At 51.3% G+C, this 17117-nt stretch overlaps 1 protein-coding gene across 2 annotated transcripts; it reads right to left on the minus strand.

The window, feature by feature from the left end:
* Nucleotides 1-6487: 6487 nt before the first annotated feature.
* Nucleotides 6488-16475, minus strand: onecut3b (one cut homeobox 3b). Of its 2 annotated transcripts, XM_030114160.1 has the most exons (3): nucleotides 15395-16475; nucleotides 6618-6855; nucleotides 6488-6548 (listed from the first exon to the last, which is right to left on the minus strand). In XM_030114160.1, the coding sequence occupies exons 1-3, from the start codon at nucleotides 16473-16475 to the stop codon at nucleotides 6488-6490; spliced, it is 1380 nt and encodes a 459-aa protein (XP_029970020.1). The 2 variants fall into 2 exon arrangements, with proteins under 2 accessions (XP_029970020.1, XP_029970019.1); XM_030114159.1 differs by having other exon boundaries at nucleotides 6488-6855.
* Between the last annotated feature and the right edge of the window lie 642 nt (nucleotides 16476-17117).

Below are 17117 nucleotides of genomic sequence, written 5' to 3' on the forward strand. Positions count from 1 at the left end.
AATCTATGCATGCCTTTTGTACGCGGTGACCGGCTTCAGCCAAACTCTCCGCTGCACCTGTACGGAGAGACGCCATGGGCCTGGTTCCAACAGGAGCGAGCACAACGCCGGGGGGTGGCGGTGGGGGGCGTGCTGGCACCAGCTGAGGCCAGGGGCAAAACATCACCTGCATTCATGAGTATCTGAAGAATTTCTCGCAAACGAAGCCTTTGTTTACTTGGGATGATTGTACTTTTACACATATCTACCCACAAACAGATGACCTGCTCTGATGTACAAGCTGTAGATAAAGTGATTGATATTCCAGGCAGGGTGGTGGGACTGATCAATGCCGTATGGCGATAGGATTATTAATGGCATACTTCCATTGATCTATCATGAACCTTGTGGCTGTCTCCCAGAATCCCTCAGGAGTGGGAGGAGGTGCAGAGCTCCTGCAGACCTGGCTGGCGCTCATTCCTAGGTTTCCACTTTCTCTCCTCTTGACCATTTCTCTCCTGTGAGAACGAGATGGTGCCAGATCCCTGCGTCTTTTCGCCAGGTCTCATGCAAATCTCTCACCTCCTCCCACTTGTTTAAGGAGGATCTGTGAAGCTGGCGTCACTCTGTGTTTGCTGGAGCCCACGTGTGTTAAAAAAGAACATATATATATCAGATTTTCTCTCCGATTTGGTTGAAACTGTTTCTCCTCTCCACTTTCTCTCTCTCTCTCTCTCTCTCTCTCTCTCTCTCTCTCTCTCCTGTCAACCTGGCACCGACCTCGTTAGAGTTTTCTTCGTTTTTTGGACGTTCACTCCTCACGATGACCCCTGAAACCTAGGAATGAGTGCTGAGGCTCCAGCTGGACTCAGAGCAGACGTCCGGCCAGCGGGTCGTGGATGGAAGAAGCAGGACTGTACATATTAGACCTACTAGCCATATCATGTCATGTAATCTGTAGACCTCCTTGCCATGTCTGACAGAGGAAAATGACTGTTGAACTGTAAATAGTGTAGCTATAGAGACATAGGATTTAACTGCTGCTTCTTGCCTCCAGGGATTCTGCAGGTGTTGCTCAGTCCCACGGCTGCCTGGTCTCAAACCCAAGGATGAAATATGAATAATGTACTGTCTATAAAAAACAAACAAACAAACAAACAAAACACATCTGAGTTGTTTTTTTAATTTAAATGTCTGTTTTATAAAGCGTCTGTCTTGTAAATGAACTCCCTCTTTTCGTCATAAAAGCATGATGTGACTCTGTCAGCTGAATGGTGTATGTTTTCACACACACACACACACACACACACACACACACACACAGTTCAGGGAGCGGCGGCTCTGACGGATAGCAGCGCCCCAGGGGTTTAATGGAAAGCTAATGAAATGGTCTTTGTAAGATAAGTAATGAGAGTCAGACTGGATGAAATGAAAGATCAGCTGATCGCTGGAGGTTCGTCCTGAAACACAAACACACTTCCTGCTGGGTGTTTACAGCACCTCAATCCACAGAGTGTGTGTCACTCTGAAATCATGTTTACACCTCCTGTCTACTGAAATAACTCAGATCTAAAGAAAGAAGCGAGTTGTGATGATTCATCACTGTACACACAGGAAGTGTCGGGCCTCACCTGAAGCCTGTGGCGGCCCCCTGAAGGATCCCGGACCGCCGGTTGGACCCCTCTGCTGTGTCCTGTCTGTCGCTGAGTGTGTGTTCAGTGATCTTATTTTGAATACCTCAGAGGGTGTTATGTGTGTGAGCTCCAGCAGAGGGAGACAGAGCACCACGGAAACACAAGCACGGAGCCAGGCAGCCAATTGCTCGATTCTTTATTTGTTTTTAGTCAAAACACACAATTTAGCCATTCTGCTTTTCATTTGGTGGATTATTTGTTCCAGTTTATACTTGATTCCTCGTCCAGGCTGAAGGCAGACCAGCGAGACCGACCGACGGAGAGCGGGAGGAGGCTCCAGTGTGTGTGTGTGTGTGTGTGTGTGTGTGTGTGTGTGTGTGTGTGTGTGTGTGTGTGTGTGTGTGCAGGCATTTGATCAACATCTTCGATTAGATGTCCACTTAACAAGTCAGACCCCCCCCCCCCCCCCCACCTCCCCTCCCGCTGGGGGGGTCCTGATCGCCTCGGCCCCCACCGTAAAGGTCACTTTGCGGAGGTCAAAGGTGATCTTTCTCTTTCACACACACACGCACACACACACACACACACACACACACACACACACACACACACACACACACACACACACACACACAAACACACACACACACACATATAAGCACACACACACTGAGAGTGTTCTCCCCCCTTCTTTCCTCTCATCTCCTCTGTCCTGTCAGTTTCTCTGCTCTGCTTCACCTCTCTCTCTCTCTCTCTCTCTCTCTCTCTCGCTCTCTCACTCTCTCTCTCTCTCTCTCTCGCTCTCTCACTCTCTCTCTCTCTCGCTCCCTTCTTTTTTTGTCTCTGCTCTATTTGAAATTGATTGTCTCTACCATCACAAAGACACTTGGTTCGGATTGATTGATTGATCGGTCAGGGAAGAGGGAGAGAACATGGACACCGGGGCTTCCAGAGCTCTGAGGAACAGCAAACCACGCCATTTTCACTCACTGCGGGGGGTCTGGAGGTCTGGATCAGGGTCCTGGAGCTCCCGATCAGGAGCCGGAGGTCTGGATCAGACACACACCCAGACTCACCCACAGCAGGAAACAGATGAACACACACACACACACACACACACACACACACTGACACACTGACACTCGCACCGTGTGATGACCTCCGGAGCTCCAGTCATGGCGGAGAGGGGAGAGACACACCGACAGCAATGAAACACAAACAAATACACTGGTTTTATACAAATACACCAACAGCACAGGAAGACACAGAGATAGAAAGGGTGTGAAGCGAAAACCCAGCTCTTCCCCCTCGTTTCTCCCCCTCTCCTCCACCTGTCCAGGAACAGTTTATATACACTTATATAGTATCCATGCATAAAAGAATTGCTCATCCCAGCCCCGGTGGCCGAGGGCCGTCGCTTGGTTCTCTCTTTTTTTTAATATGGGAATCACTTTAACACACAAAGGAGACAATCTTTAAACACAAGAAGTGATGCAAAAACCAAAACGTTCTGTGTCCTCCGTGGCCGTTTTTTTCCCGCTTTTAACAAACGTTTCCCGCCTTCTTTTTTTGTTTAATCCAATATGGCCGACTTCCTTCCCCTCGCGGCTAAAAGGACACCGTGCAACTCCAAAAAACGGTAAATCAAGTCAAATCATACAGCTTACACTTCACACGCTCCTCTACAGAAGTATGAAAAAGAGGAAAGAAAGTCCAGAACAATCATTTTGCCGTGACTTTAATGTCACTCTCATTGCTAAACATTGTCATTATTGTTTCACTACATGAACCTTTACAATAAAGATTTGAGGTATATCAAGATGAATTGTCTACACATGCCTGCCTCATTGTAATGCTACCCTGGACAGACGGGACCGGCGGAGGGGGTCTGGGTGGGTGGGGGTCTCCGGGGTGGGGGGGTGGTAGGGGCTCTTGGGGGTAATTTGGACGCCAGCCAATGAGAGCGAGCGGCAGACGCAGAAGGCTTCATGTAAACAGTCAGATACACACACGCACCTACACTCGGATTACAAATTACACAAAAATATCTCTGGCTGGAGTGTGTGTGCATGTGCATGTGTCTGTGAGGGAGGGGGCTCGGTGGGGCCTCACCTGCCCGGAGAACCAGACTTTCCGTCTGAATGAATAAATGTTGGTGGTAAACAACGATTTCCCCTCATCGTGCGAAAAAAGTGCTTTTTTTTTTAATCAGAACAAAAAGTGGTTTGGTAGCATGATGAGGACTGACGACCCCCCGCACCCAGTGTGTGCACCCCCTTCACCGCGCATGTGTGTGTGTGTGTGTGTGTGTGTACAGAGCAGTCCAACCCCTGGTTGAAGGTAAAAGGCACTCAACTCTTCCCACGTAACAAACGCGCCGCTCGTGTTTGTTACGCAGCACGACTGCTCTGTGACTGTGTGTGTGTGTGTGTGTGTGTGTGTGTTCATGTGTGTGCTCATGTGTGTGTGTGTGTGTGTGTGCGTCCCACGTCCAGTGTGAACACAGCAGGCTCTGAAGTATCTTTGGTAACGACGGCTGCGTCGCGGTCCACTCCGCTCTGTGAGGTAGCCACACAAGCTTCCAACGTCTGCACCGAAAATCCACAGAGTTCTTCTTCCCCTCTGGACTCCAGACAGACCGGTTGAGCGACCCTCCAGCAGGACGTGTGGCGTAGTGCGGCACGAGGAGCCGTCCCCGTGCCCGCCCCTCCTCTCAGTATGATTATCTCCCGCGAGAAGATGCTACTCAACGAGCGGCTTCGCCCAAAACCAAGGAAAAGAAAGAACAGGTTCAAAGACACGAAGGAAGTGAGGCGGTTCTCAGGATACACCATCGGCAGAGGAATGCGGCGACAGTCCCGTCAGAGGTCAGAGGTCAGAGTTCGGCCCCTGCGCAGCACAGTCTGGTATCGCCTCCGGCTCTGTGCATAGGATCGGTCCATGACGTCTTGATTTGTCTGTTTCTTCTAACTAAGTCTTTACATTTTGTGGACAAGGTGCTTCTTTACATATAGTTTCAGCACGACAGAGCACAATAGTCACGAGAGAGGAACCATGTGTCTATGGTACTATTATTACCCGCATCAATAGTAAAGGAGGGGGAACCAAAGAAAGACACGTCGGGGGGGGTTAGCCAGGAAGAGTAGATAAATAGAGACTAGATAAGACAGAGAGATGGAACTAAAGAGTATTTACAGTGTTTGTCATTGTGTTTGGTGTTGATCACATCAATGTGGTTCTGAGGTATGGAATAGGCGAGGTGCCCGGTCAGTGCTCGCAGTCTGTACCGACACCGAGCGGACACCGCAGGGGGGCGGGCGGCGGAGCGGGCGGCGGCTGCTCTCTGATTATCATGAAGAGGCAAACATCATTGGCACTCGGGATCCTATATTGTGACGTTTGACCTCTGTGTTTGGCCACTAGAGCAGAGCCGGCCCCCTCGCCGCCGCCCCCGCCGCTCGGGGACGGCGCTCGCCGCCCCGCTTTGATTGTTCTCCTTTGTAACCTGAAAATAACCTCTGGAGCCGCGCGGCCAGTCTTCAGAGACCAACATTCAAATCTGTGTGGAAGGAGGAGCCAGATCCTCCTCCAGGGTCCAGGCCCGGCTGTGGAGCTGCGTCTGGCCTCAGCAGAGAACCTGTGTTCGAACCCCGGGGCGGGCTGCAGGCTGCAGGCCCGACGGAGATATCAACCACGTCACCTGCTCAGGTGGAGGCTCAGCAGCCAGCAGGGGGCGCTGTGACGCTGAGGAGCTGCTGCAGGACTGCAGGGGGCCAGACCCCGAAGAGAGGCCAGACCCCAAACACAGGCCAGACCCTAAAGGGGGGTCAGACCCTGCAAAGGGACCAGACACCAAAGAGGGGTCATGTTCTAAAGAGGGTTCAGACCTTAAAGAGAGCTCAGACTCCGGGAGGGTTCAGACCCAGCAGAGGAGCCAGACCCGGATGAAGGGTCAGATCCTACAGACAGGTCAGACCCCAAAGAGGATTTAGACCCAGGCTCAGGCACTGCAGAGGGTTTGGACTCCCTGTATGGGGGTGTCCATCTCAGATCCTGGAGGGCCAGAGTTGCCATGCTCTCCCTGCTTCAACACAGCCGATCGTAACGAGGCTCATCATCAGACTTTCTGCTGGACTTGGTGCTGGAACCTTCAGCTGTGGTGGAGCAGGGAGAACATGCAGGGCTGCCTCCGTCCAGGATCTGAGCTAAACGCCCCTGCTGTCGAGGGTTCAGACCCTGCAGGGGGTTTGGAACCTGGTTTGGGCCCTGCTGAGGGTTTGGACTCAGATTTGGACCATGTATTGGGTTTGAACTCTGATTTGGATCCTTCATTGGGTTTGGGCCCTCCAGAGGGTTTGGGCCCTGCAGAGGGTTTGGACCCGGGTCTGGACCGAGGTTTGGACCCTGCAGCACACGTATCAGTGAACTTTACGCGCATGCACGACACACACACATGCAACAACACAGGCTGGCAGGTGGCGCCGCTCGGTCGGTGTCAGAGGAAAGGGGAGCGGCGGACTGGTGGTTCTGAAGAGACTCGGCTCTCTCTAAGCTTCCGGTTCCCTGAAACAAAGTCCTCTCTGGAGGCGTCGGCGCAGACCCACATGGACTTCTTTGGTTTCACACATTTTTGGTTCGAATGTAAACTCGAGTTAAAGCTTTTGGATCCTTCATTATAAAGCCAGGTTTGGTTTTTTGGTTGTTTTTTTCTTTTTTTTTTTTTTTTCTTTTTTTATGTAATGCACATCAGAATGACATTCAGGTCAAAAGAAAACCCATGGGCGGTGGAGACGGTCGGACCCAGCTGCCCCAGGGAGGCCTGCAGCAGCTGGGTCGGAGCTGTGCAGGACTACAGTCAGGAGTCCTCCTCCGCCTCAGGCCTTGGAGAAGGTGGCCGCGGAGGAGGAGGTGCCAGGTTGCAGCGGGGACGCGCCGCTGTTGCCGCCGCCGCCGGTCCCGTGAGGCGTGTGCACGTGGCCGTGCGCGTGCACGCCGTGGCCGTGCTCCTCCGCGTCCCAGCGGTCCGGGCAGCGGCGGCGAGAGTTCATGAAGAAGTTGGAGACGGTGGAGAGCTCCAGGCCCAGCTGCTGGGAGATGGTGACCTGCATCTCCTTGGACGGCCGCCGGTTCTCCCGGAAGATGGCTACCAGGGTGCGGCGCTGCAGGTCGGTGAAGACCAGCCGCTGCTTCTTGGGCACCTGGCTGCGCTCCCGGCCTCGGTCCTCCTCCTTACGTTTACATGCTGCGAGGAGGAGGGAGGACAGTGATCAGCAGCGGTCAGGGCGAGAGGTGATCAGGTCAGACATGCAGAGGGAACGGTGATGGAGGGCAGGGGGGCATGCAGTGATCTGTGGCTGAAGGCTGCAGAATAAACTATATACTCTAAGCTTCAAACTGAGATCACCTGACAACTTTTACTGTTCAGAAAATCCTCCTTCAGGTTTTAAAATAACAGGATTTTACATCTACAGCACTACTTTCAGTTAATATTAATCTATCTATCTGTTGTGTGTGATTATAATGTTCTGAGACTTTGGTCTTTTGTATCTAGAGAAAGAGAAAAAATCAAAGCAATTAGTCTATAATCTAAGTTTAGACGTGGAGGCTTTACAGTAGCGGCGCTGCGACCAGAATTAAAAGTATTGATGAAGCGGAGTGAAGTCGTTTTCTACGAGTTTCTTCATTTCGGTCCTTTTCAATAGCAGATTGTTTTCACTCCCCGGAGCAGTTTTATGTATTAGTTCAGCACCACTTAAAGCCTGATGAGTCCGTTGTTGGTGTGTGTTCAGCAGTAATCCAGTTTGTAGTGAGGGAAGTGAGAGAAGCGTCCGACTGCAGCGTTCAGAGGAACGTGGAAAACAAAGGCAGGTGGAGGCGGACTGTGCTGCTCCACCCTCCTCCACCCTCCTCCACCCACAGACCTCTCACATGCTCTGTCTCATAAAGCCGTCATTCTGGTTTTTGAACAAAATATAATTCAAATCATGAGATCTCATTTGTTTGAGGTTTTTTTTTAACTCTTTTCATGTTGCTTTTAATTTGAAATATTTCCTCTCTGGTAGCTGCTGTTACTATTTCACAGGTTGTTATGATCAGGCTTATTTTATCATCTCATTTCTCTTCTATTACACTTCTAATAAAACCAACTCTGCTTTAAATTTATTGTTTTTTTCTCAGATTTTAAAAAGAAAAGGCATCACTCCAGATTCTCCCTGCGAATCCCACACAGGGAAAGAGAATGCAAACATCTCAGGAAGTGGTTTGAGCGTGAAGAAAGCAAGAAGCAAACATTTCAAGGCAAGTCAGTGTTCATCTGAGAGAAGCTGGGCAGCGCCGGGGTCTGAGAGGAGCTGTGTGTTGCAGGATCTGTGTTTAAAGAGCTGCATGTTGGAGGATCCGTGCTCCGTGTTGCAGGATGTGCGCGCCGTGTCTGTGGGCTGTGTTGAGGCGGTGGGGCCTGCGTGTCTCCTGAAACTGGAGAAGCGTGCAGTGAAATGCTGACACTGGATGCGCTCTGCTGTGGAGACTGGAGGGAGTCTGTTCTGTTCTGCTGCCCTAAAAAGCTGCAATGATCGATTTTCCGCGGTTTTCTCCCGAACACGTGGTCCAGTAATCAGGGCTCCCTTCCCCACCCGATCGATCCCCATCGATCCGCGAGAGCGAGGTGTGTGCACGTGTGCGTGCGGGCGGGCGTGTGCGCGCGCGCCTCGGATTGGAGCTCGCGAACGCGCACCGTGACAGACAGATGAGAAGAAATTGTTTATCTGTGGAAGAACAAAGGAGATGAGGCTGAAAAGAGTGGCAGTCATCCAGCGTGGAGCGCGAGGAGCACAAAGGAACGAGTCAAATCAGACCCTTTGTATTAAAAACTACCAAAAAAACATCAGATTGGGTTTGGTGCCGTGCTGGAAATACTGAGAGATGTTTCCTCCAGACGTGGAGGCAGGGTGGAGGATGGCCGCAGTGTATGCAAATGATTGATGACTTTACAGCAGGTTTAGACAACAGCAGTAAACAGATTTGACTGTGAGGTGGGGATCAATATGGATGTGCACATGTGTATGCATGCCTGTGTGCAAGCGAGCGTGCGCGTGTGCGCGAGCGGCCATTGTTCATGCTTTGTTACTGCAAGCAAAGCATAATTACAGAGAAATTTCCCCTCTGCAGAGTGTCGGCGGTGTGTTTCGTCCCCTTCCACAGACGCATCACTCTGTCCCTGCTCCACTTCCTCAACTGTTTTCCTCTTGTTGTTTTTCTCAATTGTTTTAATTTGCCCTCAGATTGATAGCCCCCATATTGATTGATCCGCACTTCAGAACCATTTCATGGAACGTTTATTCAATTGGTTCAGGCCCAGCCATGCCAGAATCTCCTCCAGGCTCTCTAAGTGCTGTCTCCAACCAAACTCAATACTCCCTAATGTAATGACTGAATGCTAGTGCTAATATAGTGATAATTTAATATGTAATGCCTGTTTTCCAACAACTTCTGCTACCGGCCATTTTACAATGCCAACACCACTCCGCCTCTCCTCCCGCAGCTCCGAGGCCTCGGCGAGCGGCGCCATGAGCAGGCGGGGAGTTAGCACGGCGCCCGGGCCCCGGTCACTACATATTTCAGATAATCAATAGGTCAATTTCAAATGAGAGTCCTGGGCGCCCCCAAAGCTCCCCCGCTGCAGCGGCAGATAGGACCACAGGGAGGGAGGAGAGGGAGCCGCTCATTAGAGGGCCTCTCCGGAGACGCAGGCGAAGCGCCCTGGCCTATCTTTAGCCGCCTCATTACTAAATGGGCTTCTGTGAAGAGACAAGCAGCTGGAGTGCCACTTCCTCCGTGTGTCCCGGTGTCAACGACGCCGAAAGGCAGCAGCCCGCCGCCACTCCGTTTAATCTCCACCTCTTACTCCACCAAAGATTAACTCGCTCGCCGTGTTAAGCTGCACTCGTGTCCCGTTTAAGAGCAGCTCCGCTTTACGACTTTAAGTGGCTGCTGTTGTGTCTGCTTTCCCTCTCAGAGTGTCGACTGGAGCTGGAGGCCTCGCGCTCTACGACCTCTGCAACTGCAGAATCCGCACTGGAAACCAACCTGTGACCAGCCAGTCGCTTCAAACCGTACCAGACACGCTCACGCCGAGAAATGTTCCTCTTAAAAACCTTTAAATTGACTGACAATCATAAAAATGACCTGAAAGGAACCTCAGCCCGGGTCAAAAAGTCAACGATTGACTTCAAAATCTTTAAGTCGTGTCAAACTGAGATTAAATCTGCGCCGAGGGCGACCCTGCTCCTTCAGCAGATGAGTCTGAAAACAACCCGGAGGTCTGAAACTCTGCACAAACACGGGCCTGCTCTGAAGGTCAGGGTGCTCCGGCTTCCCTCTGCTCGCAGAACACGCCGAGCGGCGGAGACGGAGACGACGCTCTGTCTGCTGTTTGGAAGTGTTGAACGTGCAGGAGGAAACTGGACACTCTCAGTGAGGCTGCATGAACTCAAGGTACAGTGAGAATAAACAGATCAGTGCAGGGGAGTCTAACTTCATCCTGTCATCTGGTGAAATGAAGGAAGCAAACACACAAAGAGATGGAGGAGGGGCGGAGCTTCAGCGTGGGGGGGGATTCTCTTCAAATCTTATTAATCACCTCACTGAGTTAAAGATACCACCAATCATTTTATTAGAGCAGTGTAACAGTGAACCATTGGTCTGGATTTGACTTTATAAGAGTAATACTTTTTACCTGGATAAATACTGACAAAGCTAAAACTGGTTTTAAGATTTAATGAATGCCTCAGCATTCACACAATTAAATCTAATATCTGCACTTCAGAAGGAAAAGTTTTAGCTGCAACCTTTTTACAAAGAGAAACGACCAACAAAACGAAGAAATGAAGAAACACTAAACAGACAACCAGAGTGTTTATTTCCTCTAGACTGAGTGTTAAAGAGATCAGTCCTGAGCAGAACTCTAACTCTCTGCGCCCCTGTCCTCCACCTGTGTGTGTGTGTGTGTGTGTGTGTGTGTGTGTGTGTGTGTGTGTGTGTGTGTGTGTGTGTGTGTGTGTGTGTGTGTGTGTGTGTGTGTGTGTCATGAGGGGCAGACGGTGAACTAACCGCACCGTGCTGCTGCTAGGCGGCGCCTGGACGGAGGGATGCGACCGGGCTTTGTGTGCGGTGAGACGGGCCCTCTCCCGCCCGGGACGGACTACTGCAGGCGAGAAACAGTTTGGTGTCAATCACTCTCTGTCACACCTCTCAGATGTACGCTTATTGATTCTATTGATCATATTATAGGCCTATTCATTGTCTGGACTGCCCCCCCCACCCCTCCACCCCCCCATCCCACCTCCACCTGGAGCCGCCGTGCGCCATAACGCACCCTCATCCCTAAAACACTCCACAGATCACTATTGGGCTTATTTGAAAGCTGTCGCGCGTGTGTGTGTGTGTGTGTGTCTGTGTCAGTGCAAAGCCCGTGTCGTGGCGTGCGCGTGGCGTGCGTGGACGGATCTGCAGCTTTACAGCCCGTCACGTATCGGCCCGGAGTCCATAAAGCGTCCGCGCGCCGTGCGCCACTTTAAACGCTTTATTTATGTCTCTTCCTCTCCTCCGACTAAAACACCAAATACTTCGACTCAAGACTGAATTCCATTCAAGCTGATTTCTGTTTATTTTCCAGAGAGCACAGGCTTCACGTTCAGACGTGGGGGCGGATTTTTAGAAACAGTTCGAAATGAAAAAAGTGACAACTTCTGTATTTCTTCAGTCTGTTTCTCCTGAATTAATAATTCCATAAAAAGACAGATGAGTTAAAAATTGAGAGAGGTGCTACTGTTATGTATTTTCCTGCAGTGGTAAATCCTCACACACGCGCATTTAATGGAAGATACGAAAAAGAAAGATGCTTTGTCCAAGAAAAAAATGTGATTTTGAAAATAAAAATGATGCCTCGGGATATTCACTCACAGCTTTAAGTCTTGACAAATCTTTTAGTCGTTACTGAAACATAATACTACATTTCCAGCTATTTTATGAGGATTAAGAAGAATAACCTAAAAACAAGCTAAATAATTAGCAGTGAATAAAATGAAAGAAGCATCGGAATTATATTTACAAGAAACAGTAACAACAACAACAATAGTCTGTGATATTTGGATTTATAAAAAATAAATTATCGGTGTGTTAAATAATTAAATTTCAAGAATAAAGGTGTAGAAGAAGCGTCTGTTCAGCTGCTCTCTTTACAGGGATTATCACAGAAAGTCAGCTCGCGCCGTGGATCAGCTCCGTTTTTACGCACGACGCCGCGACCGGGATTCGAACTTGTGACCTTTTCGCACTAATCCAGACGTCACCCGACGTGCCTCTGCATCGGAAATAACTCTGTACAAATTACCAAAATGGTCTTAATTACGCTGTAATTATCAATTAATCAGATGATATCTGGCTTTGTTAAAAGAATAATAAAATAGTGATTTTGTGAGGCTTTGACACTTCACACACCTGCGCGGCGATTAACGTGACAAATACAGGAAAAGTTGAAGGTTTCACACCTGAAAAGTTGTAATTCAAGCCTGACTAATTAAAGCAATCGCGGCTTTAAAAGGTTTTATTGGCACATTTAGCGGCGAACAGAGGGAGCTGTTCTTTCAGCACCGCCAGGCCTTCCTCAGTGCGCGTGATCCAAGAACCTGCACATTAAGCAGACACACGGTGTCGTTTGTAACGGAAACGAGTGGAATTAAGACTGCGTGCGTGGTATAAGTTTAAGATTTTTAAATGGAAAGCGTCCTGCACAGCCTCGTTTCCCTGTCAATTAGAGCGATTTGACGAGACGATATCCGGATGAAATGAGAGTTTTGGAGGTTTTGCTGTTTTCGCCTCTCTGTTCGGTCACAGCGGAATGTTTCACGCCACTGGTGGCTGTACATGCAAAACGGCTTCCCAGAAAGAGATGACCAGAAAGCAGAAATGAATTAAGGCTGGAAGGCAAAGGATCTGTTTTGCTGATGCTGGTACAGAGCCAGAAGAAAAAGAAGGGGGAGGCAGGGAGAGAAGGAAGGGAGAGAGAGAGAGAGAGAGAGAGAGAGAGGGAGGTGGGGGGGGGGGGGGGGGGGGGGGGGGGGAGAATATGAGAGAGCCGAGGAGAGCAGAAGAGAGGAAATCAATACCGATTCAGAGCGAGTCAGATAAGCCTGAACAATGTATAGTGCAGACACACTCTATAACCCAGTCACACACACATGTGCATGTGGAAGCACTCGCACACACGGGCCACGCATGTACACACACACGCGCGCGCGCACAGGCGCGCACTGGGTGAAATGTGCTCGCGGGCCTCCATAAAGACGCATTACAAACCCCATAAAGCATAGCAACCTTTAAAATCAAATGACATCACAACCTTGGATTGCCGAGGATCCGCTGACACGAGCAGAACGCGCTCATTACTACATCTGGATGCTCGGATGCCCTTTGTCTACTGTAAGAGCCTCTTCAGCGCCGAGCTTTTACATGTTTGTGTTGAAGCACCCGCAGCCTCGCAGCCCTCGGTTTCACCCGGAACGCTGCTCTTTCCTCGCTCAGACGGGGCCTCGTCGGTGCGTCTCGGTGCCAGTTTTCAGCCTCCGCCATCCCGGTCAGTGTTAGATGTGAGGTATTGATGTTTCACAGGATGTTTGGGGTGTAAACAGCGCTTTTCTAAAGCACTTACACACCCCGCGCCGCGGTGTTTAGGCAGGAGGATGGGTGTGTGTGGTCCTCAACTGTTAACCACAGATTTGACTTTGCTTACCTAGAAGATGCTGTTACACCACCTCTCCCTGCCTCTCTCTTTCTTCCCCTCTCGCCTCCGTCTCCCTTATACTTATCAATTATTAAGGTCGGTATTGATCCTTTCACTACCCTGCCTCTATCTGGCTGTTCACACAAAGCCCAAACCTGCCTGCCCTCACTCAATCAATGGCATCTCCCAGCTCCTGCAGCTCTCTCTTTCTTTTTCTTTTTTTTTCTTTCTTTTTTTCCATATGTCAGTTTTGCTTTTCTCGCTTTTGCACTTAAACCGAGTTGACTGAAGTTTTGTACGCTTCCAATTTGGTCCATTTGGGTTCCTCAGAAAATATGAGAAACATCAGACTGGTATTAATCTTTAATGGCACAAGTAAGTTTGACGGGCATTGAAAGATGGGTCTGGCCCGGAGAGAGCAGGGAGGATGGGAAACATCGGCTCTGTGCATTGTTTGACTCTCTCTCCCTCTCTCTCTCTCTCCCTCTCCCTCTCCCTCCCTCTCTCTCTCTCTCTCTCTCTCTCTCTCTCTCTCTCTCTCTCTCTCTCGTTCTTCCACTCAGTTTTCATTTTTGATTTGTTCTTTTTTGCGTCCATGGCGCCAAACAGCCTGCGCGCCTGTTGCCAGGATAACCAGTGAAAGATTAGTGATATTATTGTCATATGCTGCAGAGAGAAAGAGAGAGAGAGAAAGAGAGAGAGAGAGAAACACCAGGGAGTGGGAGAGAAGGGGGTTGGGAAGGGGAAACGGCCTTATTGATCTCCTATGTGCAAAGCCAGGCAAACACTGAAAGGACAGAGCAACACTATTAATGACACTCACAGCCTCAGCTCCTAATCCCCATCTATCTATCTATCTATCTATCTATCTATCTATCTATCTATCTATCTATCTATCTATCTATCTATCTGTTCAACTTGTGGTTTGTTGTCGCTGGAAGCTATTTGGAAGGAGATGTGGTGAACATTTCTATTACCTCTGGCCCCCTTTGTGTTTCTCTTCAAAACCCTGGGTATTCTCTGTTTTCTTGTTTGTACTGGTCCATGTTACCAATCCACACCCCAGTTGCAATCAATATTTCATCAGAACGGTTCGTGCAGCTCAAGGTTGCCTTGAGATAGATCTGTGGGATCACATCAGCAGGGCTGGATTCAGAGATACAGCGGTATATTCCGTGTATTCAAGTCTTTTTGTGCATGACTAAACGATGCGGGCCCTGTGTGTGTGTGCAGCCTGACGGGGTTTAGATGGCATGGGGATGAAGTCGGCGGGCACGTTGCGCTCCGCTGGAAAGTGTCGGAGTCACCAGGACCGAGTGAGAAGCATCCTACCTGCGCCTGCTCTAAATTTAGAGCCTTTACTCCAGAGCACTAAATGAAAAGCCGGAGACGCCGTGCGGTTATTGCGTCTTTCAGCTCCGATACGAGTATCGATCCGTGTGCCACATTTAAAAGGGAGAGTGGGAACTGGCGTATTGATCAGGCAGCCTGGGGTCACCCGCGCAACTAGTTGGCCCAGTAGCCCCATCACCACCGCCGCTGTGTGTTGGACACACACCTACACACACATACACACGCAGGCGTCGGGAGGACCACTGCGAGCTTTGCTGACAATCAATCGCGATTCGCAGAGTGCAGATCAAAGCTGTCGACCTGCAGATTCTGTTCACAATTGCGCGCGTAAACGCACATTGACATAAAGAGTGGCATCTGAACTGTGACACATGTCTCTGTTTTCACTCTGTGTCGCTTAGAGAATCAGGAAAGGTGTGTTTTTATGAATGAAGCCGCTGTGCCTCTGCGCACGGAGCTGTCCGCGGTGCTGAACCTCCTCAGGCCTCCTGTGTGTCTGTTGATGTCTGGCCTGCTCGCTCACACTGTTTGTAACCTGGTTGGAGTCTGGCCTGCTCGCTCACACTGTTTGTAACCTGGCTGGAGTCTGGCCTGCTCCCTCACACTGTGTATGATCTGGAATAGTGTGTGTGAAGCGAGTGTGTCTTACCGGCCAGTCGGAGCGCAGACATCCTCTGAAACTCGGGCTCCTGCAGCCACTTCCACATCCTCCTGAAGGTCTCGCGGCCTGACTTGAGCTTACTCCAGGGTTTGGGGTTCCGGAGCAGGTCTGACAGGGTTCCCTGCGACCGGCTTAAGATCCTCTGGGCGAATATGGCCTGCGGGATGGAATACCTCTTGAGCTCCGCCGTTATCCTCTGAGCCACCTCCTTCGTGTTGATCTCCTCCGCCTGGATGCCTGACCCGGACACTCCCTGGCCGGCCCCGTGGCCGTGCCTCTCCCGGTCCCCCAGCATCACCGCGCCGTTGGCCTGGGAGTGGAGGTGGCTGTGCGGGTGGTGGTGCATGCCGTTCAGGTTGGAGATCATGCCGTGGCCGTGGCCCCCTAAACTCCTGGCCAGGTGCTCCTGGTCGCTCCGGGACAGCATGGACGCGTGGGACTCGAACCCGGACACCGGAGAGAGCATCTTAGCGTCGGTGGAGAGGTGCGCGCTGGGGCCGTAGGCTGAGAGCGGCTGCTGGGAGTTGTGCAGAGAGCCGAGCCCGCTGGACAGCGGGGACAGCGACCCGTGGCCCATCCCGGACACCGACATCTCTTTGGGGTAGTGGCTGTACAGGTTCCCCATGGAGGCGAGCCCCCGGTGGTCGTCCCGCATCAGCGTGAAGCTCCCGCTGACGTTCCCGGCGGAGAGGCGCGGGTGCGCGGCCGCGTGGTGGTGCGAGTGCGGGTGGTGAAACTTATCGGCCACGGTGGAGATCGGAGGTAGATGCTGCAGGGGGGTCAGGGTGGTGTACGTGTTGCTAAGGCTCATCCCGGTCTCGCACATGCTGATGGACGAGTGGAGGTGTCCGGACAAGGCGGACGGGTCTGTCCGGTAGTCCCCGCCGGACCCCTCCAGGAGCGAGGCCATGCCGGACACCATGGCGGACCGCGCGCCCGGAGCGTGCGGGACCAGGTTCCGGGAAGCGGAGCCGGGGGACGTCGACGGCCGGCCGTGCGGGGAGCTCATCAGGTCCCCCGCCTGGGAGTGCGAGGAGACGCTGTGGAGGTTCTCCATGGTGAGCTCCATCGCTGAGGTCTGCTCCCCGGTCCAGTCCCACCCTCCCGCCCGCTCCCCCGTCGCTCACTTTCTGTCTCAGGGACACGCGCTTCTTCTCCCCCCTTCAGCCCTCCCGGAGCAATAAAACCAGCAAACCGTCTGAACGCCGATCCATCGATTAAAATCCCCCGATCGATCCGGGGAGGCGAGGGGAAGTGGTGCCGCCGTTCCGAACCGAGCCGGTCCGCGCCGTCGTGTGGGGCTGAGAGCGTTCCTGTGGCTGGCAGCTCTCCGGGTTGTATCTCATCTCTGGTCCAACAGCGCTGCGCTCTGTGTCAGCCAGCCGGGAGCGCGCCTCGCTGTATTTAAAATACGGGGCGGGCACGAGCAGCGTTTCCTTCACGGTCTCTCTCACCGGACTGCAAACTTCTGATCTCATCATCACAGTGAAGAACTTTCGAGCGTTTCATCCAGAGGACGGAGCCCTGAATGATGTTCTCAGTCTGGTGGGATTCTTTTCTTCATTTATATTTTCTCCTCGTTTTCTGTTTTTTTTTTTCTTCTGATCGTGCATACGCGTAACCCGCTTTCTTGACTGTGCGCGAGTGGCACAGACAGACAGAGCAAAGTCCCAACTCAGAATACAAAACAAAAAAAAAAAAAAGCAACCTT

This window comes from Salarias fasciatus, chromosome 18, assembly GCF_902148845.1.
Source record: "Salarias fasciatus chromosome 18, fSalaFa1.1, whole genome shotgun sequence".
NCBI lineage: Eukaryota > Metazoa > Chordata > Actinopteri > Blenniiformes > Blenniidae > Salarias > Salarias fasciatus.